Genomic DNA, 21,411 nt, shown 5'->3' with positions numbered 1-21,411 from the left:
AGAGGTGGTGGTGGGAAGGCCAGCCCCTTTTCTCTTTTCTTTTCTTTTGGGTTTTTACTACATGAGCCGCATGATTGCTGGGTTGGTGATTCTGAGCAACATAGATTAAGCAATTATCCGTCTTTTCCTCCCTGGATTTTCCGTGTCATTGCTGATTTTGGTTTACTATTATTTCTTTTAAAGAATAGTCAGCAAAGAAGTTTACCAAGAGTTTTACTCATTGTTGTAACAAAACAGGTTGAACTGCTCAGAAAAAAAAGCTTTCCTGCTCAACTGGTAACAAGACAGCTCATATTTAGAAGCCTTTCTTAACATCCAGGAGAAGGGAGCAGGCTACAGAAAGAAAATCCAAACAGGGTGAGAATTCTTTATTATCACTTAGACACATAAAAGCCAAACACAAAACTTCAGTCCTATGGAATGTTGCCTTCTTCACAAGAGAAGTTGGTCATTCGGAATAGATTTATATGGGCTCCACACATAGGTACACACAAAATATAACAGTAAGAAAGTTCAGATAGAAAATTTTAAAAAAGAAAAATTCAGACAGTGTATAGACAAAACTCTTCTAAGAGAGTAGAGGAGAGCTTATCCTGGCCGGGTTTGTGACTTCTGGAGCGCTGGGAGGATTCTATTTCTCGATCTGAGCACTAAATACAGGAGTATGTCCACTTTGTGAGACATTTTTGAGCTGCACTGTTCAAAGGTAGTGAGCGCGCTATATAAAACACTAGTTAGGGATCCCTGGGTGGCGCAGCGGTTTGGCGCCTGCCTTTGGCCCAGGGCGCGATCCTGGAGACCCGGGATCGAATCCCACGTCGGGCTCCCGGTGCATGGAGCCTGCTTCTCCCTCTGCCTGTGTCTCTGCCTCTCTCTCTCTCTGTGTGACTATCGTAAATTAATAAATAAACAAACAAAAAAAAACTTAAAAAAAAAAAAACACTAGTTAGTTCTTAGCACGTGTCATTTATCAAAATGTAGACTTCTTAAAGAGTTTTAGAAGTTTTATAAAGTCACATCAAGGTGATCCCTAGTTAGGAAATTTGATGGTTGCAATGATTGAACAACAAAAAAAAATTATCAAAAAGCAGATCTGAATGGTACTGTGTGGATAAATCATCCAGTTCCAGGATTTTTTTAAAAAAAGATTTTATTTATTTATTCACGAGAGACAGAGAGAAGCAGAGACACAGACAGAGGGAGAAGCAGGCTCCCCGCGGGGAGCCCAGCACGGACTCGATCCCAGATCCCAGGATCACACCCTGAGCCAAAAGGCAGGTGCTCAATCACTGAGCCACCCAGGCGTCCCTCCAGTCCCAGGATTAACTGACCTCCCCACACCCTCCCGTTCCAGCCCCCTGGGGCCAAATGAGTCACTCCTTTTCTTTGAAAATGCTCTGCCTCTCCCTAGTCCTGCACCTCTCATGCTTTATTGTGGTAATTTGCTTCTTGTCTTCCCAAATAGATAGTCACCTTCCAAAAGAACCATTTTGTCTTATCTTTTCATCTTTAGCACCCAGGGCAATGAGAGGCGTATAGAAGGTGCTCACTTTTTACCGGACCGGATGAATACTTGCAAGGACCGAGGACTTTCCATTTGGGTCCTGGTGGGGGAGCTTTCCAGTCCCTGAAGAATCCTAAGACCACAGGACTGATGGCACCTGAGAGGTCGTCCACCCAGCCTCTGTCCCTGATGCCTGGACACAGTAGCTATCTCTCTTGGTACACATCTTAGGGATGTTCTACCTTTGTCATATATGGTGCAAATATTTTCTACAGGTAGAAAAAAAAATATGAAATCAAATTTATAAATTTCTACTTTATGGCTCTGGATCTTTTGTCTTACGATACCCATTGTCACTCAAGGATTTTAAATATATTCTCTGGGGTTTTATTCCAGTACTTTTATTACTTTATCTTCTTAATTTATAACTTTTTTTTTTTTTAAGTTTAGGCCTTTAATCTATCTGAGATTCTTTCAGGGTATGAAGTGCAGATGTACTTTTCCCCAGCCAATTGCCCCAACACCTACTTAGTCAATCCATTCTTTCTCTTGATTTAAGACACCACTTTCATCCTGTAACAAACTGCCACATATTCTCACAGACTCACTACTAGATACTCTGTTTTATGCTGTTGATTTGTCTATTTCTGAGCCATAGCCACACTCTTTCTGTTACAGTAGGTCAAGTTTTCTCTCATTTTTCTCTCTTCTCAAAAATTTTTTTCCTGTTTTACTCATTCACTTCTCCAGGAAAACCTTAGATTTAGTTTGTCAGATTGGAGTTTTGATTGGAATTTCATTAGAATTATGGATTAATTTGGGGGAACTCATGCATCTACCACTTTGATTCTGTCTTAGAATATGATTGTCATGTCATCATTTTCCTGTCTTTCACTCAAGTTTAATGATTTCCTTTCTACTCTTCCACTTCTATTAATTTCTAGATATTTTCAAATTTTGTTGATATGGCAAATGAGATTTTTTATTACAGTTCCTGACTTACTTTTGTGATTAAATAGAAGCCTATTAATTTTTGTATATTTACCTATCTGTTGGTCCCATAACTAGTAAGTTATAGTGGTTTACTAATTGAGTGGATGCTGGGGGTATCAGAAATATTGGTAGGGATGGTGGTTTCATGCATATATATATATATACTTTTGTCAAGATTCCTTGAAATTTATGCTTTGGGAGGGTGATTATTTGTAAACTATGCCTCAGTAGGTTGATAAATAAGAAATCTATGCTGTTACCACAATCTTCCACAATGGAAACCACATTTCCATTTAGCTTCCATTGTCACCACTGGATAAATGTTCCTTTGCTAAGGTCCCCAGTAACTGCCATGTTGCTAATCAAAAGGGCAGTTCAATCTTCACCTCCTCGACCTCTCCTGAATTTGATGCAATTTATCCACTTCCTCCTCCTTGAAACTCTCCCTTCCTGTGGGTCCGCTGACCCCTCCCTCTCCCATTCTTTCCCATCTCCTGAGCTCCTTCTCTCAGGCATCCTTTGTCCTCACTGGCTGACCCTCAGGCTCTCTCCTCTCCCTCCACTTCACAGTAGGCACACCAGGAACCTCTGTGGTTAGACTCCCAGCTTTCTCACCAGAACTGCTCTTCCTCCCACCCCCCACCCCCCATCTTTGTCCATTCACTCAGTTGCTAGAAATCTGGAAGAAAATTCTGATCATTCATTTTCTTTCACTCTTCACAAGTTACCTCCTGCGAAGGGCTGCTTCCAAGTATGTCTCAAATCCATCTTTTGACATCCATCTTCACTGGCCCCTGGTTGAAGCCACCCTCATCTCTCACTCCTGGAAGAGTCCCTAAGTAACCCTCTAACTCCCACTCCTACCCTCCAATGTGTCTTCACATGCCAGGCACAGTAAATGTTTCTCATGGCCTATCTGCTTTAAAACACCGTTTTCACTCCAATTTTTAACCGTTTTGTCTTTAGTACCTAAAACAGGATATGGGACCTACTAAGGTGAATGGAGTAATTGCACTTAAGATAGAAATCCCCAGGTCCACCTGCCTTCAGTGCTCTGCAGGACCCAGGCTCTCCACTCCCTAGCCACATCCCCCTTGTTCTTCCCTTTTCCTGTTAATCTCCAATCACCCCACCCTGATTGTGGTTCCCTAACCTTGTGCCTTTGCTCATATTTTTCCCTTTGTAAAGGGAGCATCCACCTGCTCCTGGATTAGCTGTGTTTTGGGGATTCACAACTTTGCTTCAACGGAAGACCCCAGGTATATCTAGAAGGGGGAGTAGATACCAGAATACCTCCACTGATAACAAGACAAGTAAAGGGGCAACTGGGTGGCTCCATCGGTTGAGCGTCTGCCTTCAGCTCAGGTCGTGATCCCAGCATCCTGGAATGGAACCCAGGTCATTGGGCTCCTTACTCCGTGGGGAGTCTGCTTCTCCCTCTCCTTCTGCCTCCTCCCCTCACTCATGTTCTCCCTCCCTCCCTCACTCCCTCCCTCTCTCTCTCTCTCAAATAAATGAATAAAATCTTTACAAAACAAAGAAAACCACAAAAAAAGTGCAAGATAAGTACAGACCCGCTAATTGCCAGCTTACTAAATAACGTAGAGAAAAACTTCCCAGGGTGTTGGCACTCAATACTGAAGAAAACCCCTTGGGTTGCAATAAAGGGAAAGATAGGAGCAAAAGCACGGGATTAAGGATCCAGCAACCAAATTGATACCATTGCTAGCTAATGGATCCAGTTAAACAAATGAGTTATTGGAGAATTATTTTATGCACTAGACATAGACTACCTTTGGGCAGGGGTCTTACTGGGTTCATCCTTAGAGCCTAGTCCAGAGCTTAGTACATAATATATGGAGGAGGAAAATTAATTATAAAAATGAGTGAATTTGAAACTAGAACAAAGAGAATTGATTTAAACAGTCTTGAGAGATATTTCATGCTATTTGTCACGGTTCAGTGGAAGATGGTTTGCCTTGAATATGAAGGACCTTACCTATTCTAGACTAGCAATTTTACTGGAGTTAATCTATTTTTACTTAAAAAACACTCACAATGATTTAAAAACATTAATTTTTTAACGGTAGTTCAACAAGTAATGTAGAACATGAATGATAACATATTAATGAGTCTTAAAAGTATATTAGTCCTGGGACGCCTGGGTGGCTCAGTCAGAAAAGCATCTAACTCTTGATTTCAGCTCAGGTCATGATCTCAGGGTTGTAAGACTGAGCCCCGAGTCTATGCTCAGTGCAGATCTTGCTTAGGATTCTCTCTCCCTGTTCCTCTGGCCCACCCCCCTCCACTCACACTCTTTCTCTCTAAATAAATAAATAAATAAATAAGCATATAAGTCCTTACAATAATATGGCTATGTCATGTGAAAGCAACTGAAAATTTTAAATATCTATTATTTTGCTTTTACAGAAAATATCTGGGTTTAACTGAAAATGGAGGGGAAAAATTTTACCCAATTTCCTAAATATATCAAATTTTGCATAGAAAACTAAAATTTGCCATGTATATTCAGTCTTTGAAAACTGACCTCTTAGAATACTGTACAGTCATATTTAAATTGTTAATTTAGGGGCACCTGGGGGGCTCAGTTGGTTAAGCATCTGCCTTCAGCTCAGGTCCTGATCCCAGGGTCCTGGGATCGAGCCCCACATTGGGCTCCTTGCTCAGCAGGTCCTTTTCCCTCTGCCTCTGCCTACTGCTCCCCCTGCTTGAGCAAGCTCTCTCTGTCAAATAAGCGAATAAAATATTTTAAAATAAATAAATAAATTGTTAACTTACAGGGAAACTCATTTATCTGCTGATGCAAAATAGCTTATTACCAGGATTTGTTGTAACATAGTTACAAAACCAAGGAAGGGCTGATGCAAGAGCTCTTTGAAAACCTCTTCTAGTAACATCCTCTTGTTCTTGCTATGCACTGCTTTTGTTTTCTCTCTCTCTCTAATTGTCCCTCCTGTGTACTGGAAAGTCACCTTTGCTCCATGGCACCCATGTGGTTCTTTGGTAGTATAATTTGGAGCTGACTCATTCACGCCACATCACTCCAATCACACCCTGTACACTGGGCTCCTGTCACCACAGCTACTGACCATTTTATCTTTTTCAGATCAGAAGCTGTCTGATGTCCAATTCTGCACATGTGTTTCGAAACCTGAGCATTTAGATGAAGAAATGCTTTTTAGCTGTTCATGTTTATGCGACAGTCACCTCCCCACAGTTGAAATGTGACCAATCCTTTTTCAGTCTCCAACTGTCATTTTTTTTTTTAAACGACAAATTCTTCCTCCAGGATATTTGTTGTCCCCACCCAGATGTATCATTTTTTTGTAGTGATCTCAGCTCTTGGCAGTGACATTGGAAGCCAAAAGGGTGCTGGATTCATGCCTTGGAAAAACAGTAACTCAGCAGGTTCTGCTGAAATGCCCTTTGCCTCCTGTTTCCCAGCAATTTCAGGTTATATTTTGCCTTTTCAATAGCAAGTTTATTTGAAATCGTAAAATTATCGAAGATTTCATTTGCAGTGGCTGCGACTGTCAGCTGAGAGGGGACTGGAGCATTGATATTGAAGGGTGCAATGTTGGAGACCCGCTCAGAATGCACTTCTCATCCTTCTGGGTGAGACTCGGTGACACTCAGAGTCGCTTCAGGTCTGGATGAACCAGGGTGACCTGGGCCCTGCGGAGCTTCGAGCCCCAGCCGCATGCGGCTTCCCCTGGTGCCTGCCGTGGGGTATGTGCTAATACACCTGCCGGGGCTGCCCCTGACCTCAACGAGCAGAACTCCGGGTAGGGTGGGCTCTGTTGCTGAGTGAGGGAGACTTCAGGGCGGCGGGAAGGCGGCAGTAATCTGTTTAATCAATGTAGAAATCAATGTAGATCGGTGTAGAAATCACACGCCCATTTGACATCTGATGACGTTAAAGCCCTCCTGATTCTGCAAGACCCAACTGGATTCCCCTTTCCCCCCTGAGGTGGGCCCACTTTCTCGGGGTAATTAATGTAAGACAGCCTCTCTGATGTATAAAAACTCTGAAGATACTTGGAAGCCAGTCTCCAAAGCTGTACCTTCCCGGAGTCTGGCTGCCCTAACCACATATTTTTAGTTCTAACTTGGGAGATAAGGATGGAAAGGCTCCAGGCTCGGACCCCTCCCTTGGGGCATATTCACTGAGACAGCGGGGTGCCCTCCCTGGGGCGCTGGCCTGCACCCGCTAGCCCGAGGCCTGCCTTTTCACTCTCTTAATGGTGTGTGATGCGGAACTGTAGTTCTTAATTGTCATTTGGCCTAATTTGTCATTTTTAAAAAGTGTCCAAATGCCTAGAAATAAATTTAACAAAAAATTGTGCATGTGTCCTATTAAGAAATCACAAGTTCATGAACATATATTCTTATACGATCTAAAATTTTTATGGTTTTGCTCCCATAGTTGGGTCCAGCTGGTCTCAGTATTTGTCTGGGCTTAAGGCAGGAATCACCTTGAATTGCTTTCCATGTAGGTTCCCAAATATCCCAGAACAATGTATTGAAAATGTCCTCCCTTCACTCCCAACTTAGAAGTGCCACGTTCATCATAACTATGATGACCATATGGTTTATTATCCAAATTGATTCAATCTTGAGAGTAAAAGAGGGCATTGATAGTAATTAAAGTCTCGATTCAATTATGTTCCTCTCACCTGGTTCTTCTTCAAGATTGTCTTGGATATTCTTGGTCTTTTACAGTGTTGTATAAATACTAGAACCACTCACCATGTTTTACCAAAAATATTTATAGCTACATCTACTCCTATGGTTTTTGTGCCATAGATCTTTTCCTTTCAAACTCTACGTTTATGTTATAGACACATTTCCTGTGAGCACCAGATAGTATTTTTCCAGTCTAGCATAACCATCTTTGTCTTTTAACTGGCACATTTAGCCAATTTGCATTTTAAGTAGTTCCTTAAACTTTTGGAGTTGATTATATCATCTTGGTATTTGTCATGCCTGCTTTGTGTAGCTTTCTCCCTTTTTTTTCTTTTTAAAGATTATATGTATTTATCCAACAGAGAGAGCACAAGCAAAGGAAGCAGCAGGTAGAGGGAGAGGGAGAAGCAGACTCTCTGTCAAGCAGGGAGCCCGACTCGGGGTTCAGGAGCCAACTGAGCCACCCAGGCATCTCTTTCTCTTTTTTCTTTCCTCTTTTTGGATTGATTGTTTATTTTTTGTTACTTTCTTTTTCTCTTTGGTTTATTTTTAAAGTTATAAACGCTTTGGATGCCTGGGTGGCTCAGTGGTTGAGCACCTGCCTTTGGCTCAGGGCATGATCCCATGGTCCTGGGATCGAGTCCTGCATCAGGCTCCCTGTGCGGAGCCTGCTTCTGCCTCTGCCTATATCTCTGCCTCTCTCTGTGTATCTCTCATGAATAAATTTAAAAAATCTTTTTTAAAAAAGTTATAAACCCTTTTACTATTCTTCTAGTGGTTAACCATAGACTGTGCAACATGCACCCTTAACAAAATAGAATATAATTGTAATTATACTTTTATTCTCTTTCCCAGACAATGCAAAGACTTTAGAATTTTTACTATATTTCCTTCCACAAGAAGAAAAAAAGGAAGGAAGGCTTGCTGACAACAGATTTGCTAACATATTGTTTTCATTCTGTGGACTCTCTTACTATCACCACGGACACCAGTACTTTCAGGCCAAGAACCCCCTGTTCTATTCTTGGCTTGTATAAGATCCAGGAGAACAAAAAGAGAACTGAGATCAGTCTGGCTTGCAGTATCTTAAGAACATTTATTAACCAGCCCACCAGTTTTGTGGAAGCAAGAAAATGCAGCATTTCAAGCCTTGTTCCAAGAAGTACATGTATATAATTCAGAGTCCACCCCCCTCCATCTCCCTCCACAGCATTGCTTAAAGCCATTCCATCGCCATAAAAACCCGTATCACATGACAGAAGTCAAGAACCTTTAACAGAAAACATGCAAGAAGACTGTTAACAAGTAAGATCCTGGCATCCCCTCTTTGCTTAACCGTCTCTCCCACTACATTAGTCTTTTTGACATTTCTTGGCATCTTTTATAAGACATCCACTTCTTGACTCCATGGGATCCCACACAAACACCACAGCAGGTAGGATAAAGGAGAATATAAAAGGCAAGGCAGGCTATCACCAGGTGGCTCTTTAATTGTTTGAAAGAATAAGAACAACAACAACAACAAAAAAATACTAATGCTGTTGAACAAGGGATCAGAAATATTGGCCAAGACAAGTTTGCCTTCATAACCCAAGCCCTGAGGCCCAATATTTCAATCAGATATCTGGTTTTAAGGCTCTCTTCCACAACCAGTGTGTCTCTACTTAGGCTTCCAAAATTCTGTCTGTAAAATAAATTACAGTATTATCAGGTTTCCTTTGGGCTGTCAGAAGAGCATAGCAATTTCACAGACTACTATGTGGTCAAGAATCTACACACCTGATTTCATTTCTTGCCCCCCCCCCTTTTTTTTAACCTTGCATTCAAAGCAATCACTGGATTTTGTCAATATAACAAAAAGGAAATGTGCTCGCTTCAGCAGCACATATACTATAACAAAAAGGAAAATAGAAAAAAAAAAAAAGGAAAATAGATACCCGTGCCAAAGTTCATAGACGTATATAAACAGAGCTACACTTAGGAGGGGAATTAAAGATGTTTTTGGATAGTGGTTGTACTGGCCAAGATGTACGAAATTGCCACTATTGGAAGTACAGGTAACAAAGCTCTAAGCTTGACCTTGGTACTTCCAGCCTCTAAGGGGAGCAAAGTCTACCAAGGAACAGGATGTTAGATGAGGGATTGTGCCGAATAAAGAAAATGAATGGATGGTCAGCAACAAAGTTCTCCTCATGCATCATCATGGCAAAGGTGGCAATGCCTGCTGTGGCGGCCGCCGCCTCTGTACCCTCCTCATTCACTTCCACAAAGGACTTGTGGACAATTTTTGATATGAAAAGATCTCTGACTCCTGACATGCCAGACAGATCAGCCCTGCCAGTAAAGAGATCCTGTACACCCAGGTGGGCCAGGTGGGAGTTGAGTTCGTAGCTCTCCTCCAGCTTGAACTTGGGCAAGTGGACACTGACTTCAACACGATCCAGATTCTCAGCTTTGGTCCACTCATGCAGTTTTTCCAAAGTCAGGTGTTCCTCAATCTGGAGGAGAACGGGCAAGAAGGAGAGGTGAGAACAATCTAACGTAAGTGAACTAATAAAGCATGACTGAAATGAACGAGCCCGTTGTATCAGTTGCCATTTAGTCCGCATGTCTTGTTCCAGAACAGATTCCACTTGGAAGATGTCCTTTCTTTCCGGTGATTGGGGATAACAGAGCAGAGCTGCGTTCCAGGCCACCAGGTGCCCAAGTGCAGGAACTCTGGGCGTCGGGTCCATCAGGTATCCATCCACCTCCCTACCCATAGGCTCATCCACCCACCCATCCATCCGCCCAGGACTTACTAAGCCCCTCCCATACCAGCTTATACATGGGATGTGCCATGATGACTGTATTACCTAATTAGTCAAGTGGTACAAAGGAAAATTTGAAAGCTTTTTTCTTTTTTCTTTTTTAATTTTTATTTATTTATGATAGTCACAGAGAGAGAGAGAGAGAGGCAGAGACATAGGTAGAGGGAGAAGCAGGCTCCATGCACCGGGAGCCCGACGTGGGATTCGATCCCAGGTCTCCAAGATCGCGCCCTAGGCCAAAGGCAGGCGCCAAACCGCTGCGCCACCCAGGGATCCCTGAAAGCTTTTTTCTATTTATTCTGAACCCCGCTGATCACAGTGATCATCTGTGAACCTCACAGAGCTGTAATCTCTAATAGACTTAGCTCCTAGGGGGACATAGAAAAAACTTAGTTCCTCCTTTAAAAGGAGTAATAATAGTACCTACTCTACAGCATTGTGTATAAACTTAGTTAACATATATATCAAGCGCTTGGCACATAGTAGGTGCTATAAGCTACTCCCTATAAATGTCCCTATAATGACAGCCATTTTCATTACTCTTATAATTACTACTATTGGACGAGAGCAGAACCATTACCCACTTGTTCTACTGATGCTGATTATTCTTTTTATGAGGCTAGAGACTTTCTTTTTATAATCAGAGAAACAGATGAATGTAGAGATACAATTGAAAGAAGGAACATGTTGATTCTAATGGAACGCAGGATTCCAGTCTAAGGAACATATGATTCTAACATACTCTATACATGGAAATGGCTAATATTAGCCCCCTTCTGGAAAGCAAGTTTGATCGTGGACGTGGAGAAAAACCACACAGCAGCCTAGAGACACTGAAGAAAAAACATAATCTTATTTTAAGACTTATTTATTTAGAGGGGGTAAGTGGAGAGGCAGAGAGAGAATCTCAAGCAGACTCCACGCTGAGCAGAGAGCCTGACCCAAGGCTTGATCTCATGACCCTGAGATCATAACCAGAGCTGAAATCAAGAGTCGGACATTTAACTGACTTAGCGACTCAGGCACCCCACCCCCCAAATCCTAATCTTCACAGTTTTGCCTCATCTCAGCCCTGGCAAGAGACAGCACAGCCTTTAAATGACACAGAATAGGAACCTCATACAAGGTTCGCGTTAGGAGTCAGCCTTAACCCTCAAGCCGACATTTCACATGAATCTTTTTCTGCTGTGTGACTGTTGGAAATTCGACTCACAACCCATATGGATTGCAGCCAGGAGGAGCAGTGTAGTAGCGTTTGTAGTACACGATGAAGCTTATGTACCATAATGTTTTGGGGTTTTTAAATTTCAAACATTTGTTTTAATAATCCTCATTCTATTGCATTTTCCCCTAACGTCCTTCTAAGAGAGTTTCCATGAGCACGAGCCACTGACTCGTGTTACGCTTAGTAGACATCGTTAGATGCTCTCCATCACCTCTGCTCACTGACAGCAGCTGAAAATTTAAGGTTGGGGCTTCGGAGCAGTAACGTCCATGGGCCACCTGACAACAGAGCAGCAAGCACCGGGAAGGGAAGTAACAGCCGCAGACACATACCAAGCACCTTCTACCAGCACCACCAGTCACCACCACACAAGGCCGAATGGATAGGTCGGGAAGAAACGTGAGGCGTGAAGCTGGGAGCTGTTACCTTCTTGAGCCCCGTGGACTCATCCTCAATGTCATCCGGCAGCAGGATGACCATGCTGAGCTCCCTGCCTCGGTAAGGCAGTTCCAGCACCCGGCACTTCAGATCCGCGATGTAGCCAAATGGGAATTTCTTCTTCTTATACATCATTTTTACGGTCTTTTTGTCTTTCTGAGCAGTTGGGGGAAAAACACGTCACTCACATCTTTATCCACGTTCTCGTGGGCCGAAGGGTAACCTTAGGCAGTTGCCCCACCTTACCTTATTCAATCGGAACGGGGCATCGGCAGTGTCTTTTTTCGAGAACTCGTCCTCCCAGCTGCCTTTGAAGTAGATGGCATTCACCAGCACGAGTTTAGTCATGCTGTCAACCATACCTGCAGCCAACAGTTCCGGAATCTTCCCTGAAAATATAAAGTAAGCTTTTTTAGAAATCCACATAGCAGAATTTCAAACTGGAACGGACATTTGATTAGCAGTGAAACGCAATCCAGAAGCATATTCCGTACCCACTTTTCCTTTCACTTGGCATGAGGTTAGGAAAGCCCTAGCAGCAGGTTTCTACTTTAAATAAGCCAAGGAAAGGGCTAACAGGCTACAACAGGAAAACTCTCCTTTTCTGGAGTGTAGGGTAGACAATGAGCTTTATTTTGTGAGTGACCATTCTTTTTCAGGGACAAAAAAATGTCCTGAACAAAAATATTTTTAGTCGCTAGTAAATCACTTTTTCAAATCCTCTAAATAGAAACCTACTCTCTCTCTCTCTCTCACACACACACAAAGATTTTAGTAAATATCCAAAAGGTAGGACAGTTACTGCACTGAAACACGAGAGCCAGCCTTGACTGCAGTGTGGCCACGAACGAGTCATGGTGTGGAAGACAGTCGTTCTGCAGATGCTCTGACGCCTCCCACGACTGGCGAGAGAATTACATGTGTCACCCTTGAATTCTCAGACAAGAGGCTGGCAAAAATTATTTATGACCACGGTGGTTTGTGAATATTCGTTCCCAAGTATTAGGCTATTTTCTCTCCACGTGTATGTTAAATAATTTAGGCCAGGCTGGGTTTCCCTCAAAATTTTTATTCCTTTTATTCTACATTCAATGTGAATTTTAATTTTAAAATGCAGTTTGGGGAACGTATGGGGAAAACGTATTTAGCTGCTTCAGTTAAATCATGTTGAAGTTTCCTCTGTGAAGAATTTTTACATGCGAACACTGTCCAATGGGCAGTGCAGAGTCCGTTCCCAGGGTGAACTCGAGGATTCCCAGGGGCAGGACGACGGGACAGGAAAAAGGGAGAGAAAGTCACCTGCAGGTGGGGCAGCAGGCAGGAGGGGAAGAAGCTCCGACTGCCCGGTCTCTTACCTTCTGTCTGCCCTTTGACCCACTTATTAATCGTCTTCCTCGCGTCTTCAGAGGCTTGCTGAAAATCCACACTGGCCAGTTCAGCACCATACATTTTCTGAGTTGAAGCTAAGAATTCCTGTTTAAAAAAAATTTGTTTTTAAGGAAATGTCATGAATAACTCCTACTACATACAGAGATAGTTTCCAAATATCCTTTAAAGCAGAAATCGTCCTAAAAGGTACAACTTGCACTGTAACAACAACAACAAAAAAATCTAACTCTAACATTTTTATTATGGTAAAAAAAAAAAAAAAAGACACAGAACATTAAATTTACCATCTTAGCCATTTTTTAGTGTGTAGTTTGGTATTTTCGGTGTTGTATGAAATTTACCAATTCTTTTCCAACGTTTGGCTAACATTTTCACAAATAAGCAAACGCTGATGGTACTTGGAAATGAATTATGGGATTCGCTCTTGCTTTAGTAAAATAGCCAAGAGCCGATCTTTTCACTGTGAAGACTATAAAATGAAGCCACGTCAATTAGTGGGAGTGCTGGCTGTCATGTGTTTTCATTCGGTATCATTTTTCTGAGATTTTATAAAAATTAAAATTGACTTTGAAAAAAGTGTGCATTGTCTAGTGAATTTCTGAAGAGGAAGTGCAAAGTACTTACAGGGAGGAAATTGTAGGTCTTCTCTCCATATAACCTATTAGCAAGTTTCAAAATATAGGAAGCTCCACGTTTGTTGATATCAGCATTCAGGCTCTGAAATCTTGAATGAATCTCCTCAACGGCATCAAAATGAAGAGCCTAAAATAAAGAAAACATTCTTTCTATAACTACTTATTTTGAAATTTTAAGGCGATCCCTTGGCATTTGCTTCCATCAAATTAATTGGTGTTTTTTTTTTTTTACTGATTATTCATGATCTCCACCCAAAATTTTATTAATTTCTCATTGGAGAACAAGTAATACAGAATCCAGAATGTATAGCTTTGTGAGACACAATAATCATAACATTAAAAACTACTTTCATATCACTTTTTTGTTTCAATTCTCGTTCTATGAGTTAATAAATATTTATACAAGTCTACTTTTTTCCAAAGAAAACCATAGATGATACGTTCATGTGCTTATTCTGCATCTACTATAATTTCACTGAAAGTTCTCAGAGATAAACAGCAGAAATAAGAATCATTACCTAGGCCGGAACACAAAGATATTACAGATAGAGGATTTTTTGATACTATTAGCATCAGTAACTCACTTACTTAAAAATAACTTATTTTTTTAAATGACTTCTTTAAGCTTAACATTTGGCAAAAGTTTAATTCCTCATGTATCCATTCCAAATCAAGAGTCCCTTTATGGTTTTATGAGGCCTGGGCTGGTTCTTTGCTTTTAAGACACAAAGAACAAACCTATAGTTACAAAGTCCAGTTACTCACCAAGATGTGGAATGTCTACACAGAGGGTATGACCCCTCTGCTTCAATGGAAATGGGGGGGGAGGGCTTAAAGCTATTTTTTGCTGAAGGCATAAAGTCCCTGGAAAGCCTCCAAATAGAAGCTGATATTACCCTGCCAGGAGCAACTAACAATTAGTACCAGGGGGTTTCAAAAAAAAGGGAAAAAAAGTGGATTTTTAAAAATCTTAAAAAGCTTTCCTAACTGCAGTGATGACGATGATTGGTTCGCCGTAAAGTAGAGGAAAAGAAGCTCTGCAGCTGGAGGAGATCCATGAGCTTGAGTCCAGGGCTAGACCTTCTCTGGCGGCTCGGGGCCCTGCGCTTGGTGGCTTCACTTGGTTAGAGAGACCTTCACTTTGCCACCCCTTCCCCTAGATTCCAGGGAAAACCAGAGTTCCCCTCTCAGAATATAAGAACACCTGGTGCGGAAGGGCCCTCCGCCCCCAGCAGGGCCAGGAGGAAGGCAGGGCATCCTGCTGCTTCTCCTGTCACCAGAGCCATCGGCCGCAGCCCCAGGGGCTTGGTGTTGGGCCTGCAGCTGCCGGGCCTCGCTGTCCCTGCCATTCCTGCTCCCACCTGCGCCCGGGGTCACAGCCCACAGAGCCACGCTGGGGGCCTGGCCCGGGGCTAGTGGAGGGAATGTGGAATCCCCGAGTCGCCCTGTCCCCTCAAAAGGGCGCCACCGCCAGCAGCGGCACTGTGATGCGTCTCCTATGTGTCATCAGGCTCAAAAGTAACACTATGTGAAAGGGCATCATTCACGAGCAGCGGGTCACGACATGCAAAAGGGACACTGGAAAATCATCCTCCAGGAAGAGGCACGATGGCTCAGAGGCGGGCTGTCGAGGCAGGCACCGAGCCCGGCTTTGCCCGCGGCCTCTCTGCTGTGCCCTCAGCCCTGCACACAGCAGGGCCCAGTGCAGGTGGCAGGCGGCAGGTGGCAGGTGCTGGGAGGCATGTGCTGGGGAAGGGAAGCCTGCCCACAACTGCGCTGTTCTTGGGGCTTCTTCCCAAGCTCTGACCTCACGGTGTATGGTTGTTGACACAGAAATACACTTCTAGGAACGCTCTGTACCAGGGGGCGCCTGGGGGCCTGGGGGGTGTCTGCCTTCACTCAGGCCATGGTTGGGGCCCTGGGATGGAGCCCTTGCACCCGCTCAGCAGCTCTGCTTCTCCCTCTGACAACCCCCCTCCCCAGTTCTCTTTCTCTCAAACCAACAAACACAATCTTAACAACAACGACAACAGGACACCCTACGAGCTGCAGGGCGCCGGCCAGCAGGGAGACACTGCGGCCGCTGCTGCTCTTCCTGCTCACCTTGGACACCTGAGCTGCGGTGCTGCCCCGAGTCCCCAGGAAGATCATGGCCAGCGCCGAGGAAATGCTCAAGGGGGAGACGAAGATGTTCCCAGCAGGACTGTCCTTGCGCAGAGCCCGAAACAGGTCCACGGCGAACCGCGTGTTGGCCGCGCTCAGCTGCTCCATGGCGGGGCTGCAGGCGGAGCGGGGCCGGGCCGCGTGAGGGTCTTCCTCCGCCTGGGCCCCGGGGCGCCCCCAAACACCCCCAAACACCGGGGCCTTGCACGCCCCCCTTCCCCACGCGCACGGATGCCCGCCCAGGGCCTGGCAGGGACACGGGCCCCCGGCCTGCCTCCCCGAAGGAAGTGTCTCCATTAGGACATCCTAACCCCTGCCCGCGCACTGAGGCAAATCCCCCCACCCCCACCCCACCCCACCCCACAGCCAAGTGGCCTCATCACCAAGAGGCAGCCTTGGGGGTCCTGAGGCCGCGAACCCCGACTCTCCGCTCGCGTGCGACGGGAGGGTCCAAAACCCCAACCGTGGGTCCCGGGGTGGGGCCGGGCGGCCCCCAGTGCGCCCCGTCCCTGGGAGGACCCCTCCCGCCGTGCGCCCCGTCCTGGGAGGACCCCCCCGCCGTGCGCCCCGTCCATTCCCCGGAGGACCCCCCCCCGCCGTGCGCCCCGTGCATTCCCCAGAGGACCCCCCCCACGTGCGCCCCCGTCCTGGGAGGACCCCCCCCGCCGTGCGCCCCCGTCCTGGGAGGACCCCCCCCCCGCCGTGCACCCCCGTCCATTCCCCAGAGGACCCCCCCGCCGTGCGCCCCGTCCTGGGAGGACCCCCCCCCCCGCCGTGCGCCCCGTGCATTCCCAGAGGACCCCCCCACCGTGCGCCCGGTCCTGGGAGGACCCCCCCGCCGTGCGCCCCGTCCTGGGAGGACCCCCCCCCGCCGTGCACCCCGTCCATTCCCCAGAGGACCCCCCCCGCCGTGCGCCCCGTCCTGGGAGGACCCCCCCCCCGCCGTGCGCCCCGTGCATTCCCCAGAGGACCCCCCCCACCGTGCGCCCCGTCCTGGGAGGACCCCCCCCGCCGTGCGCCCCGTACTGGGAGGACCCCCCCCGCCGTGCACCCCCGTCCATTCCCCAGAGGACCCCCCCGCCGTGCGCCCCGTCCTGGGAGGACCCCCCCCCCCCCGCCGTGCGCCCCGTGCATTCCCCAGAGGACCCCCCCACCGTGCGCCCCGTCCTGGGAGGACCCCCCCGCCGTGCGCCCCGTCCTGGGAGGACCCCCCCCGCCGTGCACCCCGTCCATTCCCCAGAGGACCCCCCCCGCCGTGCGCCCCGTCCCTGGGAGGACCCCCCCCCCGCCGTGCGCCCCGTGCATTCCCCAGAGGACCCCCCCACCGTGCGCCCCGTCCCTGGGAGGACCCCCCCCGCCGTGCGCCCCGTCCATTCCCCAGAGGACCCCCCCCGCCGTGCGCCCCGTCCTGGGAGGACCCCCCCCCGCCGTGCGCCCCGTCCATTCCCCGGAGGACCCCCCCCCGCCGTACGCCCCGTCCAGGGAGGACCCCCCCCCCCCCCCCCCCCGCCGCCGCTCCGCCGTGCGCTCCCGCCTCCAATCCCAGGAAGGAGAAGCCGGGCGAGACCGGCGCTCGCAGCTCGGGCTGGAGCCGGGAAAACATTCTGATCCCGGCCTCGGTCCTGCCTAGCAGCCGCCGCCACCTCGGCCCCGCAGGCCCGCGGGACCCAGCGCCCCCCACCCTGCCCTCCACGCGGTGCGCGGGTCCGGGGTCCGGGGGGGGCGCACGGCGGGGATCCGGGGGTCCGTGGGGGGGGGCGCACGGCGGGGTCCGGGGTCCCGGGGGGGCGCACGGCGGGGTCCGGGGTCCGGGGGGCGCAGTGGGCGCGGACCGCGGGGGCCCGCGGGGGTCGCCGGGTCCCCGAGGCTGGGGGCGCCGGAGCCGGGCTGCCCCGCCCTCCCGCCCTCCGGGTCCTACCGGCTCGGCACGAGGAGCGCTGGGGTGCGGGGCGGGCGCCGAGGCGGGCCGGGCCCTTATAGCCCGGCGGGGCGGGTCCCGGGGCGGCGGGGCGCGGCGCAGGGCGCGGCCTCCCCGGGGACTTCCTGGGCTCTGGCCTTGCAGGCCGGGCCGCCGGGGAGCCCGGGAGCCCTGGTGGAAGTGCCCCCGCCCCCGCGCGGCCGCCCGCCTCCCCGACAACCAGCCCCTTTCTGGGCCCCGGGGGTCGCTTGGCCACGGGGACGCGATGGGCTAGTTCCCACCGCGCGCAGCAAGTGGCGCCCCTGGGGGCGGCCAGCCCGGGCCGTGGGTACCGCGCGCTCCACGATGACGGGGGGGGGGGGGGGGAGCAATGCGGGACGCCTGGCACGGGGCAAAAGTGGGTCCCCAGAAAGAGAAAGCCAGGAGCCCTCCAAACCGCGTCCTTGGGGTCCCTGTCTTTCAGGTACCAAAGTGCCGCCCCAGGACTTCCCTCGCAGGCCAGGGCCACAGCAGCTGAGTCACTCACAGCCGCACACCATGGTGACTCACATCTGGTCACCCAAGAGTGTCTACCCCCTGGACTAGAAGGCAGACTCGCAGTTCTTCCTCCTGTACTGTTAAATGGGTCGGCTGTGGTTGCAGAGTAAACCCCCTAACTCTTTCTGTGGGGCTTTTGTCTATTTGTTCTCCCTTGAAAGGTCCAGGTACGTAATTTCACCAAAATTTATAGCGCTCGAGGGTATGAAATAATTCTGCATCCATGGGGATCCCTGGGTGGCTCAGCGGTTGAGCACCTGCCTTCAGCTCACGTCATGACCCCCCAGGGTCCCCAGGATCCCAGGATGAGTCCCCCGTTGGGCTCCCTGCATGGGGCCTACTTCTCCCTCTGCCTGTGTCTCTGCCTCTCTCTGTGTCTCTCATGAATAAATAAATAAAGTCTTAAAAAAAAATAATTCTGCATCCATGAAACTTCTCCTGTGCTTTTGTTTTTGTTTTTGTTTGTTTTGCAAATCTCAACTCGTAAAGGGAACAAAGGAAAACACCCTATTGTTTTATTAGTAGGGATAAGACAATGTGCATGGATTTGTAGATTTATTTCAACTGTCAGAACTTGTTTATAATGAAAAGGAGCAAAAAAAAAGATCACAGTGATGAGTAATAAAAATACTCTCCATTGTTATATAAAAAAGCAGCAAGAGTTAAAGAACTAGGGTTGTAGGCTGCCATACAGTTTATTAGAATAAAGAAATCAGCACTTATTGAAAGGCCATCACAGGCAGGTGGAAGTGATTCGATGGAATCTGGTAATCTCTCCACCATTTCTTTTTTTTTTTTCTTTCTTTTTATTTATGATAGTCACACACAGAGAGAGAGAGAGAGAGGGCAGAGGGAGAAGCAGGCCCATGCACCGGGAGCCTGACGTGGGATTTGATCCCGGGTCTCCAGGATTGCGCCCAGGGCCAAAGGCAGGCGCCAAACCGCTGCGCCACCCAGGGATCCCGCTCCCCACTATTTCTCACAGAACTAGAGAACCATTTGGTAGCTTCTGCTAAGAGGTCGAGCTGAGAAAGTCAAGAGAGCAAAGTTGCACTGAAAATGTGTTAAATTAAAATCTGAAATACAAAAAAAAAAAAATATCTGAAATACATAAACCAAAAGAAAGCGTTCTGAATTTTTATTTTCTCTCCTGACATTTTGCCTTTGTGCTAGCCTGGAGTTAGTAATGTGGGTCAAATATGAAATAAACCCATTTCCTAAATCAACACATTTGCTCTATAAGGTCAGGACGAAGTAACTCTTCGGTTGAATAACAGTGGAGGGTTCTACTCGTAGCTTTAAACTGTGCGCGGCCGCTATCAAGGTCGCGCAGAGATGCCCCCATACACTGGTGGCGCCCGGCCGGTTTGGACAGTGCTTGGCGTATCCACTGAGCTCAAGCACATGCTTACCCTAACTATGATCCCGCAGTTTCACCCCCAGGAATACACCCAAGGAGACGTGTGTGAGTGTGTGCCCCTGGAAATGTGTACAAGAATGTTTATAACCGGGACGTCTGGATGGCTCAGGGGTTGAGCGTCTGCCTTCAGCTCAGGTCATGATCCCGGGGTCCTGGGATCGAGTCCTGCGGGGAGCCCGCTTCTCCCTCTGCCTCTCTCTCTGTGTCTCTCATGAATAAATAAATAAAATCTTCTTAAAAAGATGTCATACCAATGTCCTTTATATGAACCCCAACCTGGAAGCCTCCTAAATGCCCATCAACAGAAGAATAGATTAAATTAATACAACAGAATAATATACCGCGGTGGACATGAACACACTACAACAGCACACAACACCTGGCTCGATCTCACCAACACACCAGTGAACAAAAGACTGCAGATGCCAAAGGGTATGGTTCTAGTTACGGGAAGTTCAGAAACACAGCTGATTCGTGGTGTTTGAAGTCAGGAAAGACGTTCTCTCCGGGGAGGGAGGAGTACTTTTACTGATTGTATTTTCTTATTTTCTGTATTCTTGGTGCTCTGGGGTTTGGGGCCCTGCTCCCAGAGAGATTGCCCCTACCAGCGCTAACTAATTCCTAGAGAGAGCGAGTGATTCCCCTGATAGTGAAACTTTGATATATAAACCCACCAGTCCAGTGGCCCTACTCTCAATGCTCTTTTTTGTCAAGCTCTCATCCCTCAAGCCAGTGTTCCTCCTGCCCTAAACCACCCCCGGGCCAGGTACCGGACAACTGGAGACCACCCGAATAGCCCAGAGCCCAGCAAAATTATTTAAACTACCCAATCCTAAGTTTTCTTAGTGTAGCTACCCTGCCCTGCCCATTCCTTCCTGCAAGAACCCCAGTAAAGGCTCTAGGCCATCCTCTACCCTCTCGCCTCCTGCCTCCTGGACGACCTGTTCTTCCCAGGTCCCGCAATGGTCTGGTATGGCGTGACAGGGTTTGCCTTTTATTTTTAGGGATAATAGACTTCCTTCATGACTTTCATTTCCATGTCTTACCACAACCAACAAAACCACATCCAAGTTTCATTTTTATCACGTAGGGTCATGTTTCGCAGCAGACGGGGTGGGGACGGCTCCGGTGTACTGATGACGTGGCACTTCTTGACACAGGTAGTGGTTACACAGGTGTGTTCATTTTGTGATACTGAACCGAGTTGTACACATATGGTCGTACTTTTCTGCATGTGTGTTATACTTTAATAAAAAATCATTAAGAAGTAGCAACAAAAAAAATGTCAGATGTATGTGATTATCTTATTTCCTGTTTCTTCTTTCTCCACTGCCGCAGGATCAATCAGCTTGAAGCTGGCTGCCATGGCCCCCAGCATGTCCACCCCTAACTGCGGTCAGCGGCTTATGCCCAAGGGACCCAGGTGAGCTAGTGAACCCCGTGCTCTTCCTGCCTTCCCACGTCCAGCAACACACCGCTCTCCAAATCCAGGTAAGAAGCCCTTCCCTTCTATTCTCACATGTGGGCACACATCAAGGAGATGCAGTATAAATCTTTCAAAGATCCACAGCCAGATTCATAAAACCCAGGAGAAAACCTCCAAGCAGCATCAGTAGGTGTTTGAGAACTAATTGTGTCTGTTACTGACTTCTAGAGAATTGTACTGTGGATA

The 21,411-nt window shown here is 47.6% G+C and overlaps 1 protein-coding gene across 1 annotated transcript; it reads right to left on the bottom strand.

Annotated features, from left to right (window-relative positions):
- Positions 1–8,280: 8,280 nt before the first annotated feature.
- SERPINB1 (serpin family B member 1) lies at positions 8,281–17,903 on the bottom strand. Its single transcript, XM_041773083.1, has 7 exons — positions 17,783–17,903; positions 15,805–15,979; positions 13,691–13,828; positions 13,033–13,150; positions 11,924–12,066; positions 11,666–11,833; positions 8,281–9,702 (listed from the first exon to the last, which is right to left on the bottom strand). Exons 2-7 carry the CDS (start codon positions 15,970–15,972, stop codon positions 9,301–9,303), a joined length of 1,137 nt encoding a protein of 378 aa, XP_041629017.1. The 5' UTR covers positions 15,973–15,979; positions 17,783–17,903; the 3' UTR covers positions 8,281–9,300.
- Between the last annotated feature and the right edge of the window lie 3,508 nt (positions 17,904–21,411).

The sequence above is a fragment of the Vulpes lagopus genome, chromosome 10, assembly GCF_018345385.1.
Source record: "Vulpes lagopus strain Blue_001 chromosome 10, ASM1834538v1, whole genome shotgun sequence".
Taxonomy (NCBI): domain Eukaryota; kingdom Metazoa; phylum Chordata; class Mammalia; order Carnivora; family Canidae; genus Vulpes; species Vulpes lagopus.
The sequence above is the reverse complement of the archived record's forward strand: the minus strand, read 5'-3'. Positions and strand labels throughout refer to the sequence as shown.

Bases quoted from the DNA above. Each gene is read 5' to 3' on its own strand.
- SERPINB1 (XM_041773083.1), bottom strand. From the start codon at position 15,972: ATGGAGCAGCTGAGCGCGGCCAACACGCGGTTCGCCGTGGACCTGTTT. The intron at 13,151-13,690 runs GTAAGTACTTTG...TTTTTTAAACAG, and splicing joins AGACCTACAATTTCCTCCCT to GAATTCTTAGCTTCAACTCA. The intron at 12,067-13,032 runs GTAAGAGACCGG...TTATATTTTCAG, and splicing joins GGTCAAAGGGCAGACAGAAG to GGAAGATTCCGGAACTGTTG.